The following is a 16,347-nucleotide window of genomic DNA, read 5'->3' as shown; positions in this document are numbered from 1 at the left end:
AACTGATATATACAAAAGTGGATTCTAAAACGAGTTGGCCCACTAGTTAAATTATGAACGGAAACAAGATGGCGGTGCGTTCCACAGGATTGGAACGCACGCCAGATCCGTTTATGTAGCATGATCTAGCATGTATTTTGTTTTTATTCTTCCTTATCCTCATCTTCCTGATATTGGTACAATGGTGGTTGGTCTCACCTATGTAGGTGGAGATATTTAAGGAGGTTATTGGACATGTTTAAACATTATGTAAGGTATATTATACTCATTGGTTAAAAGAGCAATTTCCTGTATGGGTGTGTATAAAAACCTGCTGAGGGGCCAGTCTAAATTAGGTCTCTGTTGGAGAAGGATCTCATTTCTGTCTGGCTGATTGTCTTGAAAAAGGTCTGAGATGCAGACCGAAACGTTGACCAAGTTCAATATTTTAATGGAAAAACTAAAAGTAGTTTTTTATCTGCGAAATGTTGAGTGCCCTCCTTCAAAAAAATAGTATGTGTATATATATATATATATATATATATATATATATATATTGAAATAGGAGATAATCGGCACTCCAGACTAAATGATGATTGCCGTTGTGCCTTCCAATAAGGAATATATAGCAGGAACCACCCAACACACAAATTGGCGATGATATAAACAGGCGGCACTCCACGGACTTGAAAGGTGAAGCAATATATATTAGTGCATAATAAAATGGTAGGGCGACGTTTCAAGACCGGTGAGGTCTTTTCATCAGGTCCATAACAGATAAAGTGCACAAACATTATCTGTGCACTTTATCTGTTTATCTGTTATGGACCTGATGAAAAGACCTCACCGGTCTTGAAACGTCGCCCTACGATTTTATTATGCACTTATATAAATTGATTCACTTTTCAAGTCCGTGGAGTGCCGCCTGTTTATTTCATCGCCGATTTGTGTGTTGGGTGGTTCCTGCTATATATATATATATATATATATATATATATATATATTGCAACACACATAGACACATGACCTGAATGTATCATGTATGACGTATTATTTTTCTGTACTTTTTTCTGTTCAAGGGCTGCTGACTGGTTACAGTTCCACTTTATGGATAGGACTAAATGACCTTAATGTTAATGGAGGCTGGCAGTGGTCGGATGGGGCACCATTGAAATATTTGAACTGGGAGAATGGTAAGTAAAGCTGGCCATACATCTTTTCTTGTGAGATCTGTCTGTTGTAATAAAAACCGGGTAATACCGGAAAGACAGTTTGTCAGTTTTCCAGCTTTTTGAAGCAAATGGTCAACTGTCATCCATTACCAGATTTTTGTTCCAACCAGCCCGATCAGACAATAAATCTGTACATGTATGGCCATTTTAAGAGAATATATAAGATTAATGCTTCTTTCCTTTATACATTTTCAGTCTTTCTGTCTTGTTAATACTCACTAAAGTAACACGGGTTAATGGGTGTTAACACATAAAGGACCTTATTCTGGTTCACACACACCGATGTTAATTTCCCAGCGCTGTGTGTGATTTAAATGCTGCTCGTCCAGCCGACCCCCCCCCCCCCCCCCTTCCTCACTTGCTGTGTTCCTCGCATGGCTGCAAAGGGATGTTTTGCATAAACATCCATTCGCAGCCTGGGGTGTGGGGACCAAATCACTCTCAGGTGCCTTAGTTTTGCATGTTCCTTGTACGAGAACAGGGCGGGCAGCTGAAATCCGCTGACGTCAGCGGTACTTGTGTATTATCACGGCGCCCACGATATTCAGTCGTATGGCATTGTATTCCATTTAAAATTGTATACCATTGTATATTGCATACAATGGCATACAATGCAATGAGATGCGATTTTAAATTGTATATACAATCTTTAATTGTATAAGCACCTTAATAGGTGCTTACAATGTTAAATGCACCCCCATGCCACTGCCACTATCAACGCCAACCCGAAGCGTGGCGAGCGGCGGCGGTACGCGTCCTCCAACCTTTTCATACCCCCAATATTCACATGTATTCCGCGTCCGCTCGCCACGCTTCGGGCGCTCGCCACACTACATAAAGTCAACTCCACGCCGACGTGGATAGTGGGGGTATGAAAAGGTCGGAGGACGCGTACCGCCGCCCCTCGCGGGCTCGCTGCGCTCGCCACGCTTCGGGTTGGCGTTAATAGCACGGGTGGCGTGGGGGTGCTTTTAACATTGCAAGCACCTATTACGGTGCTTATACAATTATTTATCTTATAGGGGGCACATTTAACATTGAAAACACCCATTAAGGTGCTTATACAATTTAAAATCTTATACCATTGTATATGCCATACAATGGCATACAATTCGATGGTATACAATTTGAAATTGTATAACATCTGCTAACATTGTATCGCATCGCATACCATCTTATGCCTTATGGTATGCGATGCGATGGGCGCCGTGATAATACACAAGTACCACGTCAGCTGCCCACCCCCTGCAGCCGCGTCACTGCCTGATATCCATGGGGACCCCCAGCATTTTCCTCCAGCCTCAGTGACTCAAAACCAAAACCCTGATAACTAGCCGGTTAATGGGTGCCGCGAGCCTGTTACATTTGAAGTTGTGGAATTTTCCCAGAATTTGAACCTTATTCTGGTCCGCTCCCTCCCCGGGTCATGCTTCTTCACGCCCATTGTATGCGCATTGTGGTCCAGAATAAGGTCCAAAATCTGGGAAAATTCCACAACTTCATCACCTGCTGTATAGAAGTACTCAGCTGTAACCTGCTTTACTTTAAATGAATGGAATTTACCTCTCTCTAATCACTTCAGGCAATTACATTTTGTTCAGACCTGTCCTTTGACCTCTCTGTTTTTTACCTCTGCTGCATTTTAGATCAGCCAAGCAATTCAGAAGAAGAAAACTGTGCAGTAATTCGCACTGAATCCTCTGGAGCCTGGCAGAACCATAACTGCTATAATGCACTTCCTTACGTATGTAAGAAAAGCTCTAAGAGGAGTCTTCCACCTGTGGGTGAGTGGGAAGCACAACAGCAAAGTAGCATATAACTCTGCAGCCACACTAACCAGCAAGTGTAATAATGAGTTCATCTAGGAGCGCTTAAAGATATATGTAATGAGCCAAACTTTATTTCCTGCCAAAAGGGAAATGGTTAAGTTAAAATGTTTACACTCTTTTGAGTGACTGAGTTTTGTTTAAAGGGTGGCGTGGATTTCCTTCAGGATACCTTAATGGACTGCTATTTCACTTACCGCAACGTTCCCTACCTGGGCCCAGGTGTAAGTCAGGATCTCCGTGTTTAGGATAGGGGCCCTTATTCTGGTTGGTGCGGTCAGAGCCGCACACGGGGCTCCGACCGCACAAACCAAGGGCCGCCCACCAGACGGATCGCCACGGCCGTCCGTACACGGACGGCTGGCGATCCGCATTAAAATGGTGGAGGCTACGCCTCCACCATGGTGGGAGCTGCCCCCTGCATTCGATGGTCGTCGACCATCGAAGGCAGGCCCGCACGCCGCGGCAGCTCCCGCAAGCTAAGACCACACGGACAATCGTCCGTGTGGTAGCTTGTATGGGGGCTGAAAGCTGACATCCGGCGACGTCAGCTTTCCGCCCCCATGTCATGGTAATGAGGGCGTCATGCCCTCATTACCATGCATACGCCCCGCGTTTGCATGGGAACGCCCATGAAACGCGGGGCGTACACATAGGGAAATGAGGGCATGATGCCTCTCACGCCCCTATCCGCCCCCTTTGCGGCGGACGAAATCCGTCTGCGGCGAAGGGGGCTGCACATGCGCAGATTCACCTCTGCGCATGTGCAGTGTTAAAACATCGGCGGTACGGCCGCACGCGGGCCGTACCGTTCCGATTAGAATAAGGGCCAATGTAATAATGCTAGTGTGCAGATAGCACCAGAACTGAACAGTGGTGAATTATAGGGGCCATGAGCGATAGGGGCGTACAGCTCTGACCCTACATGCAAAACCATGCCTTGTAAATGAATGCCTCTTTAAATAAAAGTCCAGGATCCTCCTGCAACCCACATGGCCAATGAAATCGGATGCTATTTCATCCAGCGCCAGCACATACTGTATACTCACATCTCTCAAGTAATAAGGCTGAACTATGTCAAAATGTTGAAGTCACCCAATTAACCTAATAGGATGGATGCATGCCAGCTAAAAAAAGACAAAACCCAAATAAGCCAGCATTCATTTGAAATCTTTCAACAGTGCCAGCTGGATGGCAGCATACATGCCCCACATCATTTATGCTTGATCCCAAGTTTCCAGGTTTTGTGGATTCATTTACTATTCAAGTAACACTGACATCGACCTAAACATATACAACCACCATACCTTTTCTTAGAGAGAATGGTTACTTGCATAAGAAATAAAAGTTTGCTAAATTATTCTCAAGAACAGAATTACAGTACGATCCAGAATATACCTGTTTGGTATATCAATATTTATTATTTCCAGGACTGGTTACCATTAAAAGTTGTAAGAAGCATTGCACGATTTTGCAGAGACAGGTCCTTACTACTGCATCCTGACCTCCACCTTGCCACACAAAATCTACTCCAGCTCTTCAGTCACTGGTCATGACATAGGGCCTGATTCAGAGATGGGCGGAACTGCAGAGCTCCATACATGCGGCTTTCCAGTTTCTTCCACATTTATTAGAATGCAGTGGGAGGTGTCACATTCCTGTGTCACATTAAATAGATAATAGTGGGACCACTGTAAATGGCAACCAATGTCTTGTCATCTTCTGAAGGTTTGTTCTCTACGTAAGAACTTTGGGGCAGATGTACTAAGCCTCAGTGAGTAATAAAATTATAAAATGAAAAGAGATAAAGTACCAACCAATCAGCTTCCACCTTTCATTTTTCAAACACAGTCTGTAACATGACAATTAGGAGCCGGTTGGCTGGTACTTTACGTCTCTCCACTTTATCACTCCAAGGCTTAGTACATCTCTCTGTTATTGACAAGCAGATATTAACTATCCATGTTATAAACTTAGAACCTCACTCTTTCTTTTCAACTCAGAACCCATCGAGCCAGATGTGGTTGTTAAGTGCGATCCTGGCTGGCAAAGTTATGGCACTAACTGCTACCGCCTGAACAATGAGAACAGGAGCTGGCAAGATGCTAGAAAGATGTGTGTGCGGAGTGATGGGAACCTTGCCAGCATTCACAGTCTATTGGAACTGGAATTTGTCACCAAGCAGATTAAACAAGGTTATTAAGTTTCATGCATGACCAATGTACTAATTTACATATGACAAGGACTTTAATGAATTGTAGGTTCTGATGCTTTTTTATCTCAACGTTGTGTCCATTAAAATCAGAGAAAATAAGAAATAAATGATCAAACATGTTATTGGACAATTACATATTTATGTTATGTATTGTTAGGCACTGTGGAACCCTTGAGGTGCCATATAAATAAACAAAAATAATAATAATAATATACAGCACTATTTAAGTAAATAATCCTAATCAATTTATATAAAGTGATTATAAGACATATGTAACCATATCACCTCAGTCTTACCGCATGGAGTCATGTGCTGTATTAGAGAACATTTTAGAGGAGCATAAGGTCATGAAACCCTTGTTATGTCTGCCTAGCAGTTAATGTTTGCATATGGAGATCATTTAAATTCCCACAGAATAATATCACTCTTGTGTCGGCAGATGTGGAAGAGCTTTGGATTGGACTTAACGACATTAAGCATCAGATGCACTTTGAGTGGTCGGATGGGAGTGCAGTCACCTTTACTTTGTGGCACCCTTTTGAACCCAACAACTTCCGGGACAGCATGGAGGACTGTGTGACTATCTGGGGACCGGTGAGAAAGTGATTTACAGTAAGGAGAGGCCATGAGGGTCAGTTCCCTTTACATTAGACACCATTAGCTACTGGCAGAAGAAACATGCCAGGCAATGCTTACGCTATGGGCTCCCAGTCCACGTTTCTCATGTTTAGTTTACCACAACATTGAGAAACTTCTGCGTGTAAGCCCTATAAAGTATGTTAAAATACATAGCATGTTCCATGTGCTCCGCAGAAAATAGCAAGAAGATTTCCCAAACTACACTGGAATCTGCCGCATGTCTCTCTTTCCAAGTGTCCTTTGCCAAAGGTTATAATTATACCATTGAATATGAATTCAGACGGTCTGATTCACTTTAATGTCCTGGGCCATAAACCCTGCCTATACTTGTAGGGTTACGGTATAGATGATAGACAATGTCTAGGTCGACAGCCACTAGGTCAACCACTAATGGTCAACAGTGACTAGGTTGATGCCAATAAATGATCGACATATCCTCGACAGGACATACACTAGGTCGACATTGACATAAGGTGGACACCAGCATTAGGTCGAAATGGACATGGTTGACATGAATAAGGTCGAAATGCGTTTTTCACTTTTTGTGTGTCTATGTCGACATGGACGCCATATAAGTGTACCGCGTCCTCTTGCATGGCTCGCTGCACTTGTTGACCTAGACATTGTCGACCCAGGGACCGCATACCATTTGTAGCTAGTGGGGCAACCAATGAACAATGTGGTTACCCAGTGCATCTGTGATCCTATCAGCTACAGAACTGAAAACACAAATATGCAGTTTACCTAACCTAATACGCACGTATACAGTAGCTTATCCCCAGATGTGTATTCTGTACTCCCTGCCTCTCCCAATATGTCACATGACCACATAAGTAGGATGGCTTCAGCAAAATGTCTATCCCCTGACATTTACATTCTAAGACAAAGTGCAATATAGTTTCTAATGTGTTCTCAAGAGACATTAATTACACAGATCTGTAGTGTTTAGGTCTGTTAATTAGAAATCTATTTCTCGTAGGAGGGGAAATGGAATGACAGTCCGTGTAACCAGACACTGCCGTCAATCTGCAAGAAGCCTGGACTTGTCACCCAGGGAAGTGTTGAAGACAATCACGGATGCCAAAAGGTACAAGACATATAGGCCCCGGCAAGTCACATAGTATACTGTTAGATCCACTGCAGCTACAGGTTGCTCTTGCGCCATTTTAACATTATAGTTATTACTGTACTAGGAAGCATTGAAGGGAGATTCTATCAAGAGTTGATATTCTTGAATAAAATGTATCCTCATGAATGAGAGAGTGTTGTTGATGAGAAAATTATCATAACATTTTCTATCACCTTCTCTTATAATCAAACATTTCAGCAAGTGTGAGCCATTAGGACTCATTTTAGTCTCTTCCTTATATAGTTGCCTGGCAACCATCATCCATTCACCAAGGAAATCATATGTGTGGTGGCATGATGTTTGGATTCTGGTTGTGTTGATGCACTCAGGGATAGATTAAACACAGCATGGTAAAAAAAAAATGCATCCCTTTTCTTGCTGGGTACAATTATTGTATATTATCTTTTATTGTACATGTTATGAAATCAGTAGATTGTGATGCATTGCAAGAAATAGAAATTAAAGTTCTGAACAGGATGTATATCGCCAAAATTCAGCACACGCATGTGGTTGAGGAGGAGACTAGCATTTGTCTAAAATGCCCAGCACTCCAAGCAGACTCATTACACAATCTATGGAGTTGTAGAAAAATTACCAAGTAAAATTGCAACTAATCAAAAAAAAACATTTTTATTTTCCAATTCTCATCATTGGTCCTTGGGAATCCTGGCTATGGGCCAGATGTATCAAGCTTCAGTGATAAGGTGGATTGATAAACAACCTGCCAATTAGCTCATAATTGTCATTTCTTAAAGGAGCATGTGATGTGACAGTTAGGAGCTGATTGTTAATCACGCTGCACTTTATCACTTTTTGAAGCTCCCTACATCTGGCCCTATATATGAACAACCCATACTTATTATTATAGTTACCTTTAAAACAATCATGCTTACTGTAGTTTGGTTATGTGCTACTCTTCACAATAGAGGCTCTAGATTCCCAGTATATGGGTAAAGGACATGAATTCTCAGGTTTATCAGAAATGGGATCCATATTAGGAATTTCTAGTAGATAATGATCTTTAAATCTACTGAATGGTTCTTAATGAGATAATTATGAAGTGGGAATGTTATTAAGCATACTGTTGTATGAATCCCTCTTAGCTCTGCACTCTTTTCTGCCTCCTCTCACCTTTTCATTATTTTACCCATGGGTTTAACCCAGTGCTTATGAAGGTACCATTTTTTTGCATGGAAATTTGGACACTAGTCTTATATAATTTTTTTGTATTCTGTTTTGTTACTACATGGGTGGACGCCCTTATCTTATTCACACTTTGGGCCCGATTCAACACGTATTTGCGCATGTGCAGGGCTGCTATACAAACACCTTGGCGACTATCATAGTCACCAAGGCATTTTTACGGGGCGGGCAGGGGGTGACTGGATGGGAACACCCAGCGTTTTATTGGCGTCCCCATGAAAAAGGCCAGCGATCCCTCTGGGAATGCAGGCAGGCCGATGCCTGTCGGTTGGACATCAAAGGAAATAAAAGTCAGTTTTATTTCCAAAGGTGACCATCAAATTATTTTTCTCCCACATGCGAGGGGATGTGTTTGCGTTCGGAGATGTGTTCAACCAAAAAAATGGTCTAAAAAGAAATAAAAAAGGTAAATTCATTATGTTTGGACTGGACTTTTTGTAGTTTCAATAAAATATTTTTGTCCTCCCTTAGGGTTGGAGCTGGCACAGTCCATCTTGTTACTGGCTGGGAGATGAGCAGGTAACATACAGTGAGGCCATTGCTTCATGCTCTGCCCGATCCTCAAGACTGGTCACTGTCCTGAACAGGTGGGTGAGAGCCATAACTGGAATTGTCTTGTCAGTGCTTCACATTACTATTCTCTAACCACTGACCATTGGAAATAGTAGGACATAGCATAGCAAGTCAATCTTATTAGAGCATCACAGTGATTTTTTTTTTGCTTATACAGATACGCTAGAATCTCTTTTGAGAATTCTTTAGAAATCTGTGAATAAATAAATATATATATATATATATAATGTAGATTTGGTATCATTTGTAGAGGAGCTGATCTCTTTGTATAGGCATAGCTTTCCTTGAACTGTGTGAATTACTTTTAGTAGTGGATGTATATCAATAGATAATGGGCGAGATGCATTAAAGGAAAATATGCGGCCAAACCTCAGAAAATGAGGTTTTCGGAGGTTTGACCGCAGCTTCCATATACACCAAGCCTGGAATGCGGTACATTCTGGGGCTTGGATGCGGTGGGCAACGTGATTTTAAAATCAGCACTGCCCATAGAAGCCTATGGGCTTTTTTCATAGTTTTCCGCTGTGAGGGATCTAACCAGATCCCTCCCAGCATCCCCTGCAAGACACCCGGCACTCTTACGCAAGAGCCGTCCTTTGCAAAATTCTTCATGCGTACGGCGTTAGTAAACGCCAGTATGCATGCGGAGGCTGGCGGTAAGCATTGCATCTCACCCGAGGTATCAATATAAAACATTCCTTACAATATTTATACACTGGGTTCAGTATAATTTGTCTGCTGGGTCCCATCAAGTTATGTTTAAATGTATATCTGCATGTACATTAGTATGTTTATCTGTATGTTTATATATGTAATTTACACTGTTTATTAGAAATGAACCAGATCCAGATGCAGTTTGGATTTTTGCCTGAAACTACTTAGGATTTGTCAGAGGAGTCCATTGATTTTGTGTGATCTTAGTTTGCATAATACACTATTATTGTTCCTAGGGGTTAAAGTAGATTCCATGAGGTAAAATGAGTTACAACGAGAGTCACTGAGTCAGACTTCTCCTGATATGTAGACAGACATGGTAAAAGCTAACATATTCTTTCATGTAGTTGGAACCTTGCTAAAGAAAGCAAATGGTTGGATCCTATGGGGTCGGCCCTATTGAATGGTAGGGAATTTAATACACTTTTTAAATAAAGCAGTTTTTTTTTTAGCACTACACTGTATGTTGGTAGGGTATACAGCCACTATAACGTTCACTAATTAATATTACGTTAGGAGTTTTTATTAACTGTCCTTTTGCTATTGCTGTTAAGCTGTCTTTATTTCTCGTGCAGGTTTGAGCAAGCTTTTGTCAACAGTCTTCTGTATGGGTCAGACAGGAGCTCTTATTGGACAGCACTGCAGGATATGAATAGCACTGGAATGTTCCGCTGGTACAGTGGGGAGGAAGTGACTTATACACACTGGAACAGACATGAGCCTGGTATACACCAAGACATTGAGAAATCATATTTTAACCAATTTACACAGTCCCGGTAATGTACAGTATAGATGCAGATGAGATACGGTGTTCCAAACAGTTTGGTCTCATATCACAAAATATGGTACTTATGTAGTATCTGGGCGCCCGATTTTTTGATTGTATGCCTTAAGTTAAGGCATACAATCAGATGCGATGCGATATCGCATCGCATCGCATGCGACCATCGGATGCGATGACCCGTTTTTTTCATAGGAATCAATGTTAAAATGGACTGAGTCCATTTTAACATGGAATTCAATGGGAAAAAGGGGTCCTTTCATACCCCTACTATCCAAGTGGGCATGGAGTTTGATATAAACCTGTGGCGAGCGTAGCGAGCCACCAAGCCCGAAGCGTGGCGAGAGAAGCGCGCCCCGCGAGGGGACGGTATTCTGTGTCCCCTCGCGGGGCTCGCTACGCTCGCCACGCTTCGGGCTCGGTGGCTCGCTACGCTCGCCACAGGTTTATATCCAACTCCATGCCCACTTGGATAGTAGGGGTATGAAAAGGACCCCTTTTTCCCATTGAATTCCATGTTAAAATGGACTCAGTCCATTTTAACATTGATTCCTATGGAAAAATCGGGGCATCGCATCGCATCCGATTGTCGCATGCGATGCGATGTGATGTGCCCGATCCGACACGATTTCTAAATCGGGCGCCCAGATAGTACATAAGTACCCAAAATATAAATAATTCCTTCTTTAGAATTTACATTTTAAGTACTTTATTTTGACCCAGTAAATTCTGGTAAGCACAAAATTGGGTTAAATAGCAACTATGAAAATTAAAAAAAAATACTACAAATTTGGAAAGAAAGAATTTGCATATGATTGTGGTCTATAGTACTCCTGATCACTTCATTCACATGAGCAATATAATATTTTTTAGATTCCAGTTATGATTGTTGAGTCATTTGGCAACACACAGCTGTTTATTTCAGGCAGTGGGCAGAACTAGATTTACATTGATCTATAACTTCCAGAACAAACAGTGACATAACTCCACCATGTTATGTTCTCTTGAATCTTACTCCTTTTTAATTAAGCCCATTTCCAACCACCAGTTAAATCTGGCTCTAATACTCATTGGATATAATGATCGATTATTCACGAACAACAGGCTTTGTGTTTGGAGGGCAGAATGAGTATTTTTGGCTGCCTATTAAATTTGCCTTCACTAACTCATCTCCTGTTCCCCACAGGTTTTGATAAAGGGGGATGTGTTGTGTTGGCTACAGGGCGATCCCTCGGTTTGTGGGAGGTGAAGGACTGTGTTTCATTCAGAGCAAAGTACATCTGTATGCAGAGTCTTTCCCCGATGATCCCTCTGTTACCTGCAGCTCGTCCAACTCCCAGCCTTAATGGTAGCTGTCCAGATGGCTGGAGTTCCGCATCTAATCTAAGGCATTGCTATAAGGTGAGACAGAGGTATTGCGGGGAGTGTTGCTTGAAATACTTTACTCAATGCTACGGTTTCAGTAAATTAAAGAGGAAGAATAATTAAGAATATATCAAAATGAAACAAGAATGTAAAAGACTGGCTTTTGAAATATACTATACAGTATCTGATAAACTGTCAAAGTGACTTAAATTTGATAGCTAACAGAACAATTACACTTGGAGTACAGTTTAAACTGATATTTAGTTTTCTGTTACTGCATGTTTCAACTAATTTATCTTTGCCCAGGTTTTCTATTCAGAGAAGCTACAGGATAAAAAGACTTGGATCTCAGCTCAACAATCCTGTCGAGACAATCAAGCTCAGCTGCTTAGCATCTCCAGTGTTCAAGAGGAACATTATGTGGCCCATTTACTTAACAAAATTTTTGGGTTGGTTTTCCCTGTCCTCCATCTCTACCGGTAACTCTCTATGAGTCTATGTGATGGGACCAGACTGATCTTTTCATTGTTTCTCTCAGTGAATCAGAACCTGAAATCCATGAGCAGCACTGGTTTTGGATTGGGCTTAATCGGAGAGATCCCAGTGGTGACCAGAGCTGGGTCTGGAGTGATGGCCAAGGGGTAAATGATTCTGCACATTACAGACAATAAAGATGCAGCGTTACGTGATACATAATCAGTCTATTTGGGTACTAGACTATACTCTTCAAACAGTCATAAATGTAATAATGTATAACCTTAATATTCATACTTATTATTACTGGGTGACAGTATTGGACATCTAGCTCTGTTTTCTTCTCTTCTGATAATTATTTTTCTCTATTCAGTATTCCTACCACAACTTTGACAGAAGCAATCAGGATGATGATGATATAAGAAGATGTGTGGTGCTGGACCTATCATCTCTCCAGTGGATGGCACTTGAGTGTGAATCTCAGATGGACTGGATTTGCAAACTTCCAAAAGGTAATCTTCTGTGAATTTTACTTTGCCTGTCATTTTTCAGTTTGAGGTACTCAAGTAAAGTGCAGCGAACTTCCTTCTCATCCAGAAACATACTTCTTCAACATACAAAAGCTTACAGACCCAATCACAACACTTTTCACAATAATAGAAAGACCTCCAAACACATCAAACCCTTGAAAAACACCCCAAATCTGCAGACCTAAAAAATGAACACATTGCCATACTAACCTAGAAAATGGGTCTGTTAATATGCCAGCCTAGGAGCCCTTTTAACATGCCAGCCTCAGATTCCCCTAACATGGGTGTCTCGGAGCCTGCTTATAGAGCCAGCCTCAGAGCCCCCTTATAGAGCCAGCCTCAGAGCCCCCTTATAGAGCCAGCCTCAGAGCCCCCTTTTAGAGCCAGCGTCAGAGCCTCCTTATAAAGACAGCCTCACAGCCTCCTTATAGAGCCAGCCTCAGAGCCCCCTTATAGAACCAGCCTCAGAGCCTCCTTATAGAGCCAGCCTCAGAGCCCCCTTATAGAGCCAGCCTCAGAGCCCCCTTATAGAGCCAGCCTCAGAGCCCCCTTATAGAGCCAGCGTCAGAGCCCCCTTATAGAGACAGCCTCACAGCCTCCTTATAGAGCCAGCCTCAGAGACCCCTTATAGAGCCAGCCTCAGAGCCCCCTTATAGAACCAGCCTCAGAGCCTCCTTATAGAGCCAGCCTCAGAGCCCCCTTATAGAGCCAGCCTCAGAGCCCCCTTATAGAGCCAGCCTCAGAGCCCCCTTATAGAGACAGCCTCAGAGCCTCCTTATAGAGCCAACCTCAGAGCCTCCTTATAGAGCCAGCCTCAGAGCCCCCTTATAGAGCCAGCCTCAGCGCCTCCTTATCGAGCCAGCCTCAGAGCCCCCTTATCGAGCCAGCCTCAGAGCCTCCTTATCGAGCCAGCCTCAGAGCCTCCTTATCGAGCCAGCCTCAGAGCCTCCTAATATAGCCAGCCTCAGAGCCTCCTTATAGAGCCAGCCTCAGAGCCTCCTTATAGAGCCAGCCTCAGAGCCCTCTTATAGAGCCAGCCTCAGAGCCCCCTTATAGAGCCAGCCTCAGAGCCCCCTTATAGAGTCAGCCTCAGAGCCTCCTTATAGAGCCAGCCTCAGTGCCCCCTTATAGAGCCAGCCTCAGAGCCCCCTTATAGAGCCAGCCTCAGAGCCCCCTTATAGAGCCAGCCTCAGAGCCCCCTTATAGGGCCAGCCTCACAGCCTCCTTATAGAGCCAGCCTCAAAGCCTCCTTATAAAGCCAGCCTCAGATCCTCTTTATAGAGACAGCCTCAGAGCCTCCTTATAGAGCCAGCCTTGGAGCCTCCTTATAGAGCCAGCCTCAGAGCCCCCTTATAAAGCCAGCCTCAGAGCCCCCTTAATGTTCATTGTATATAGATGCACAGATTTAGTGACCTATGTTCTAACACAGAAGTTTGTTTCTCTTATTATTCAATTCATATTATTTTATTATTGTTTACAACATATCCTTAATATTCCAGCCTCAGAGCCCTGTGTCATGCCCCCGATCCTTCACCTTTCATATACCAGCCTAATGCCACCTTAATAAGCCAGCCTCAGATCCCCTAAATATGCCAGCCATAGAAACACCTTAATATGCCACCAGCCTCAGAGCTCATTCATGTACCTTTAATATTTCAAAATAAAAACGCCCCTACATAAGACAGACTCAGAGCCAGTTTGGACATGCCATTCTCTGTGTTAATATGTCAGCATTATGTCAGTGTTAATATTCTGAACATGTAGATGTTCAGATCATGTGGACATTATGCTGTTAGTATACCACACCCATCTAGAGGTTGTCTCGGCATTAAGGAGCCACCTCACCTATTTGATGTGTTCCCCTATACACATAGTTGCCTACCCTCCTGCATTCTGCAGGAGACTCCCTGAAATAGCAGCAATCTCCCTCTCTCCCTCATTAGTCTAGCAATCTCCCTCATTTCACCTAGCCCACATTACACTATTAAATTTTTTGGGGAAAAAGGAATGAGAGATAGATACATTTACATTGAATCATCAGCACAATTTCCCAGCACTTTACCAAGTATAGTCTCTTACTAACTGCTTTGGGGCTCATCTACATTTGAATAGAAATTATTTTAAAAGATTCCTCTCAGATGTAACAGTACACACCCACGCTTCTAGGTGCCACGTTCAAAATCTCTTTTCACAATCTCTCCATATATCGAACTAGACACGCCCTTTGGGTGGAGCATGACATGCCCTTTCAATGAGGCGCTGTGCAAAATTCTATTTCCAACAATAATCTCCCTTAAACTAGTTTTCAAAAGTAGGCCTATACATGTGACAACCTCTAGTCTGTCCTACTGCATCCTACAGCTTCAGTAAACAAGAACCCGGTTTGCACACGGGTCACTTATTATTCAAAACATGCGGTCAATCCAGTTAGGAGTGAGTTGCAAAATGGTTTCATGTAATTTCCACACATTCGCAAGAATGCATGCTCCCGAGAATTCTCCAATCCAATTAAAAAAAATGTTTATTTGCAGTACTCGCAGCAGTGGGATGGAAATTGTTAGCCATATACAATGTGAGAGAAGTGCATGAAAAATTGCGGTGCCCTTACTGGACCCCAGAAAAGTGACAATGTTGTTAGCAGCAACATATCTAAGAATTTAAGTAGGGAAAAAGGAAAATGGCTAATACTGTATGTGTACTGTATATTAAAAAAAAATTGAAAATCGTAAAGAAAAAAGAACAGAACAAAAGGGCCTGTGGGATACTTTTTGCCCATTGTAAAGTAAAAAAAAAATAACCAAAACTATTTTGGCGGGCTTAAATGTTCACTAAATTTGGAGTGCATCATTTAAAAGTTGATTTTGGAGTAATTTAAGGCCATTTATATTTTAAACTCCCCAAAATTTCTAGTCAGTATGGTGGTTCTGCCATAAAGAGGTTCTGCCATAAAATGAAGATTCTCCTAAACATCTCTCACTCTCTTGGATAGATGTATTAAGCCTGGTGAATTGATAAAGTGGAAGGTGATAACGTACCAGACAATCGGCTCCTAATTGTCAAGTTACAGGCTGGGTTTCAAAAATGACAGCGAGAAACTGGTTAATAAGCACCTTCCACTTTTATCACTATCATACATTTGCCCCTTAGTGAGGTGCGAATGGAAAAATGCAAATGTAGCCTGACTGGTTTAGTGCAAGTTTTTAATTGGATTTCAAAATTAATTTGCAATGCGAATATGTAGAGAGAACTGCACCTTGCACCTTTGACCCCTATGTATAGATCAACAATCTAAAGGTGGATCTCAGAGAAGCACATTATAATCCAGGATCCACTCCGAGTTTAGAAATCCCAGTAAATAGTTTTGATCACTTAACAAGATGTTGTAGAGTGTATAAGGATTTGAAAATATGGTAAAGACAGTGGGAGGTAATCTCCAGACTGATAGATTATGCTGCCAGCTACATACTAGCAGCGAGACCCTTGACTACTTTATATTGTTAAGTATTGTGATGAATGTAAAAATAATAATAATATGATGCAAAACAATTTAATGTAGTGAACATTTCTTACCGCACCCAGTTCTCTGCATTGTACCAGCAAGGTCACTTTTACTTATCTACAACTTGACAAGCTGTTTGTAGAGCATCTCTCTGTATGTAAATTATTTCACTATTGGCTAAATCCTTT

The 16,347-nt window shown here is 42.2% G+C and overlaps 1 protein-coding gene across 2 annotated transcripts in view; it reads left to right on the top strand.

Moving 5' to 3' along the window:
- MRC2 (mannose receptor C-type 2) overlaps positions 1 to 16,347 on the top strand; it is a 76,852-nt gene that overhangs the window by 29,510 nt on the left and 30,995 nt on the right. For both annotated transcript variants that reach the window (XM_083147500.1, XM_083147499.1), the window contains exons 5-15: positions 1,059 to 1,172; positions 2,858 to 2,995; positions 5,041 to 5,232; positions 5,692 to 5,846; positions 6,871 to 6,978; positions 8,695 to 8,810; positions 10,086 to 10,234; positions 11,478 to 11,692; positions 11,963 to 12,105; positions 12,195 to 12,297; positions 12,504 to 12,642. In XM_083147500.1, the coding sequence (XP_083003626.1) occupies positions 1,059 to 1,172; positions 2,858 to 2,995; positions 5,041 to 5,232; positions 5,692 to 5,846; positions 6,871 to 6,978; positions 8,695 to 8,810; positions 10,086 to 10,234; positions 11,478 to 11,692; positions 11,963 to 12,105; positions 12,195 to 12,297; positions 12,504 to 12,642 (1,572 nt within the window). The remainder of the gene's footprint in view (positions 1 to 1,058; positions 1,173 to 2,857; positions 2,996 to 5,040; positions 5,233 to 5,691; positions 5,847 to 6,870; positions 6,979 to 8,694; positions 8,811 to 10,085; positions 10,235 to 11,477; positions 11,693 to 11,962; positions 12,106 to 12,194; positions 12,298 to 12,503; positions 12,643 to 16,347) is intronic.

Source organism: Crinia signifera, chromosome 6 (genome assembly GCF_055691185.1).
Source record: "Crinia signifera chromosome 6, ASM5569118v1, whole genome shotgun sequence".
NCBI lineage: Eukaryota > Metazoa > Chordata > Amphibia > Anura > Myobatrachidae > Crinia > Crinia signifera.
Note: the sequence above shows the minus strand (reverse complement) of the source record. Positions and strands in the feature narration are given on the sequence as shown.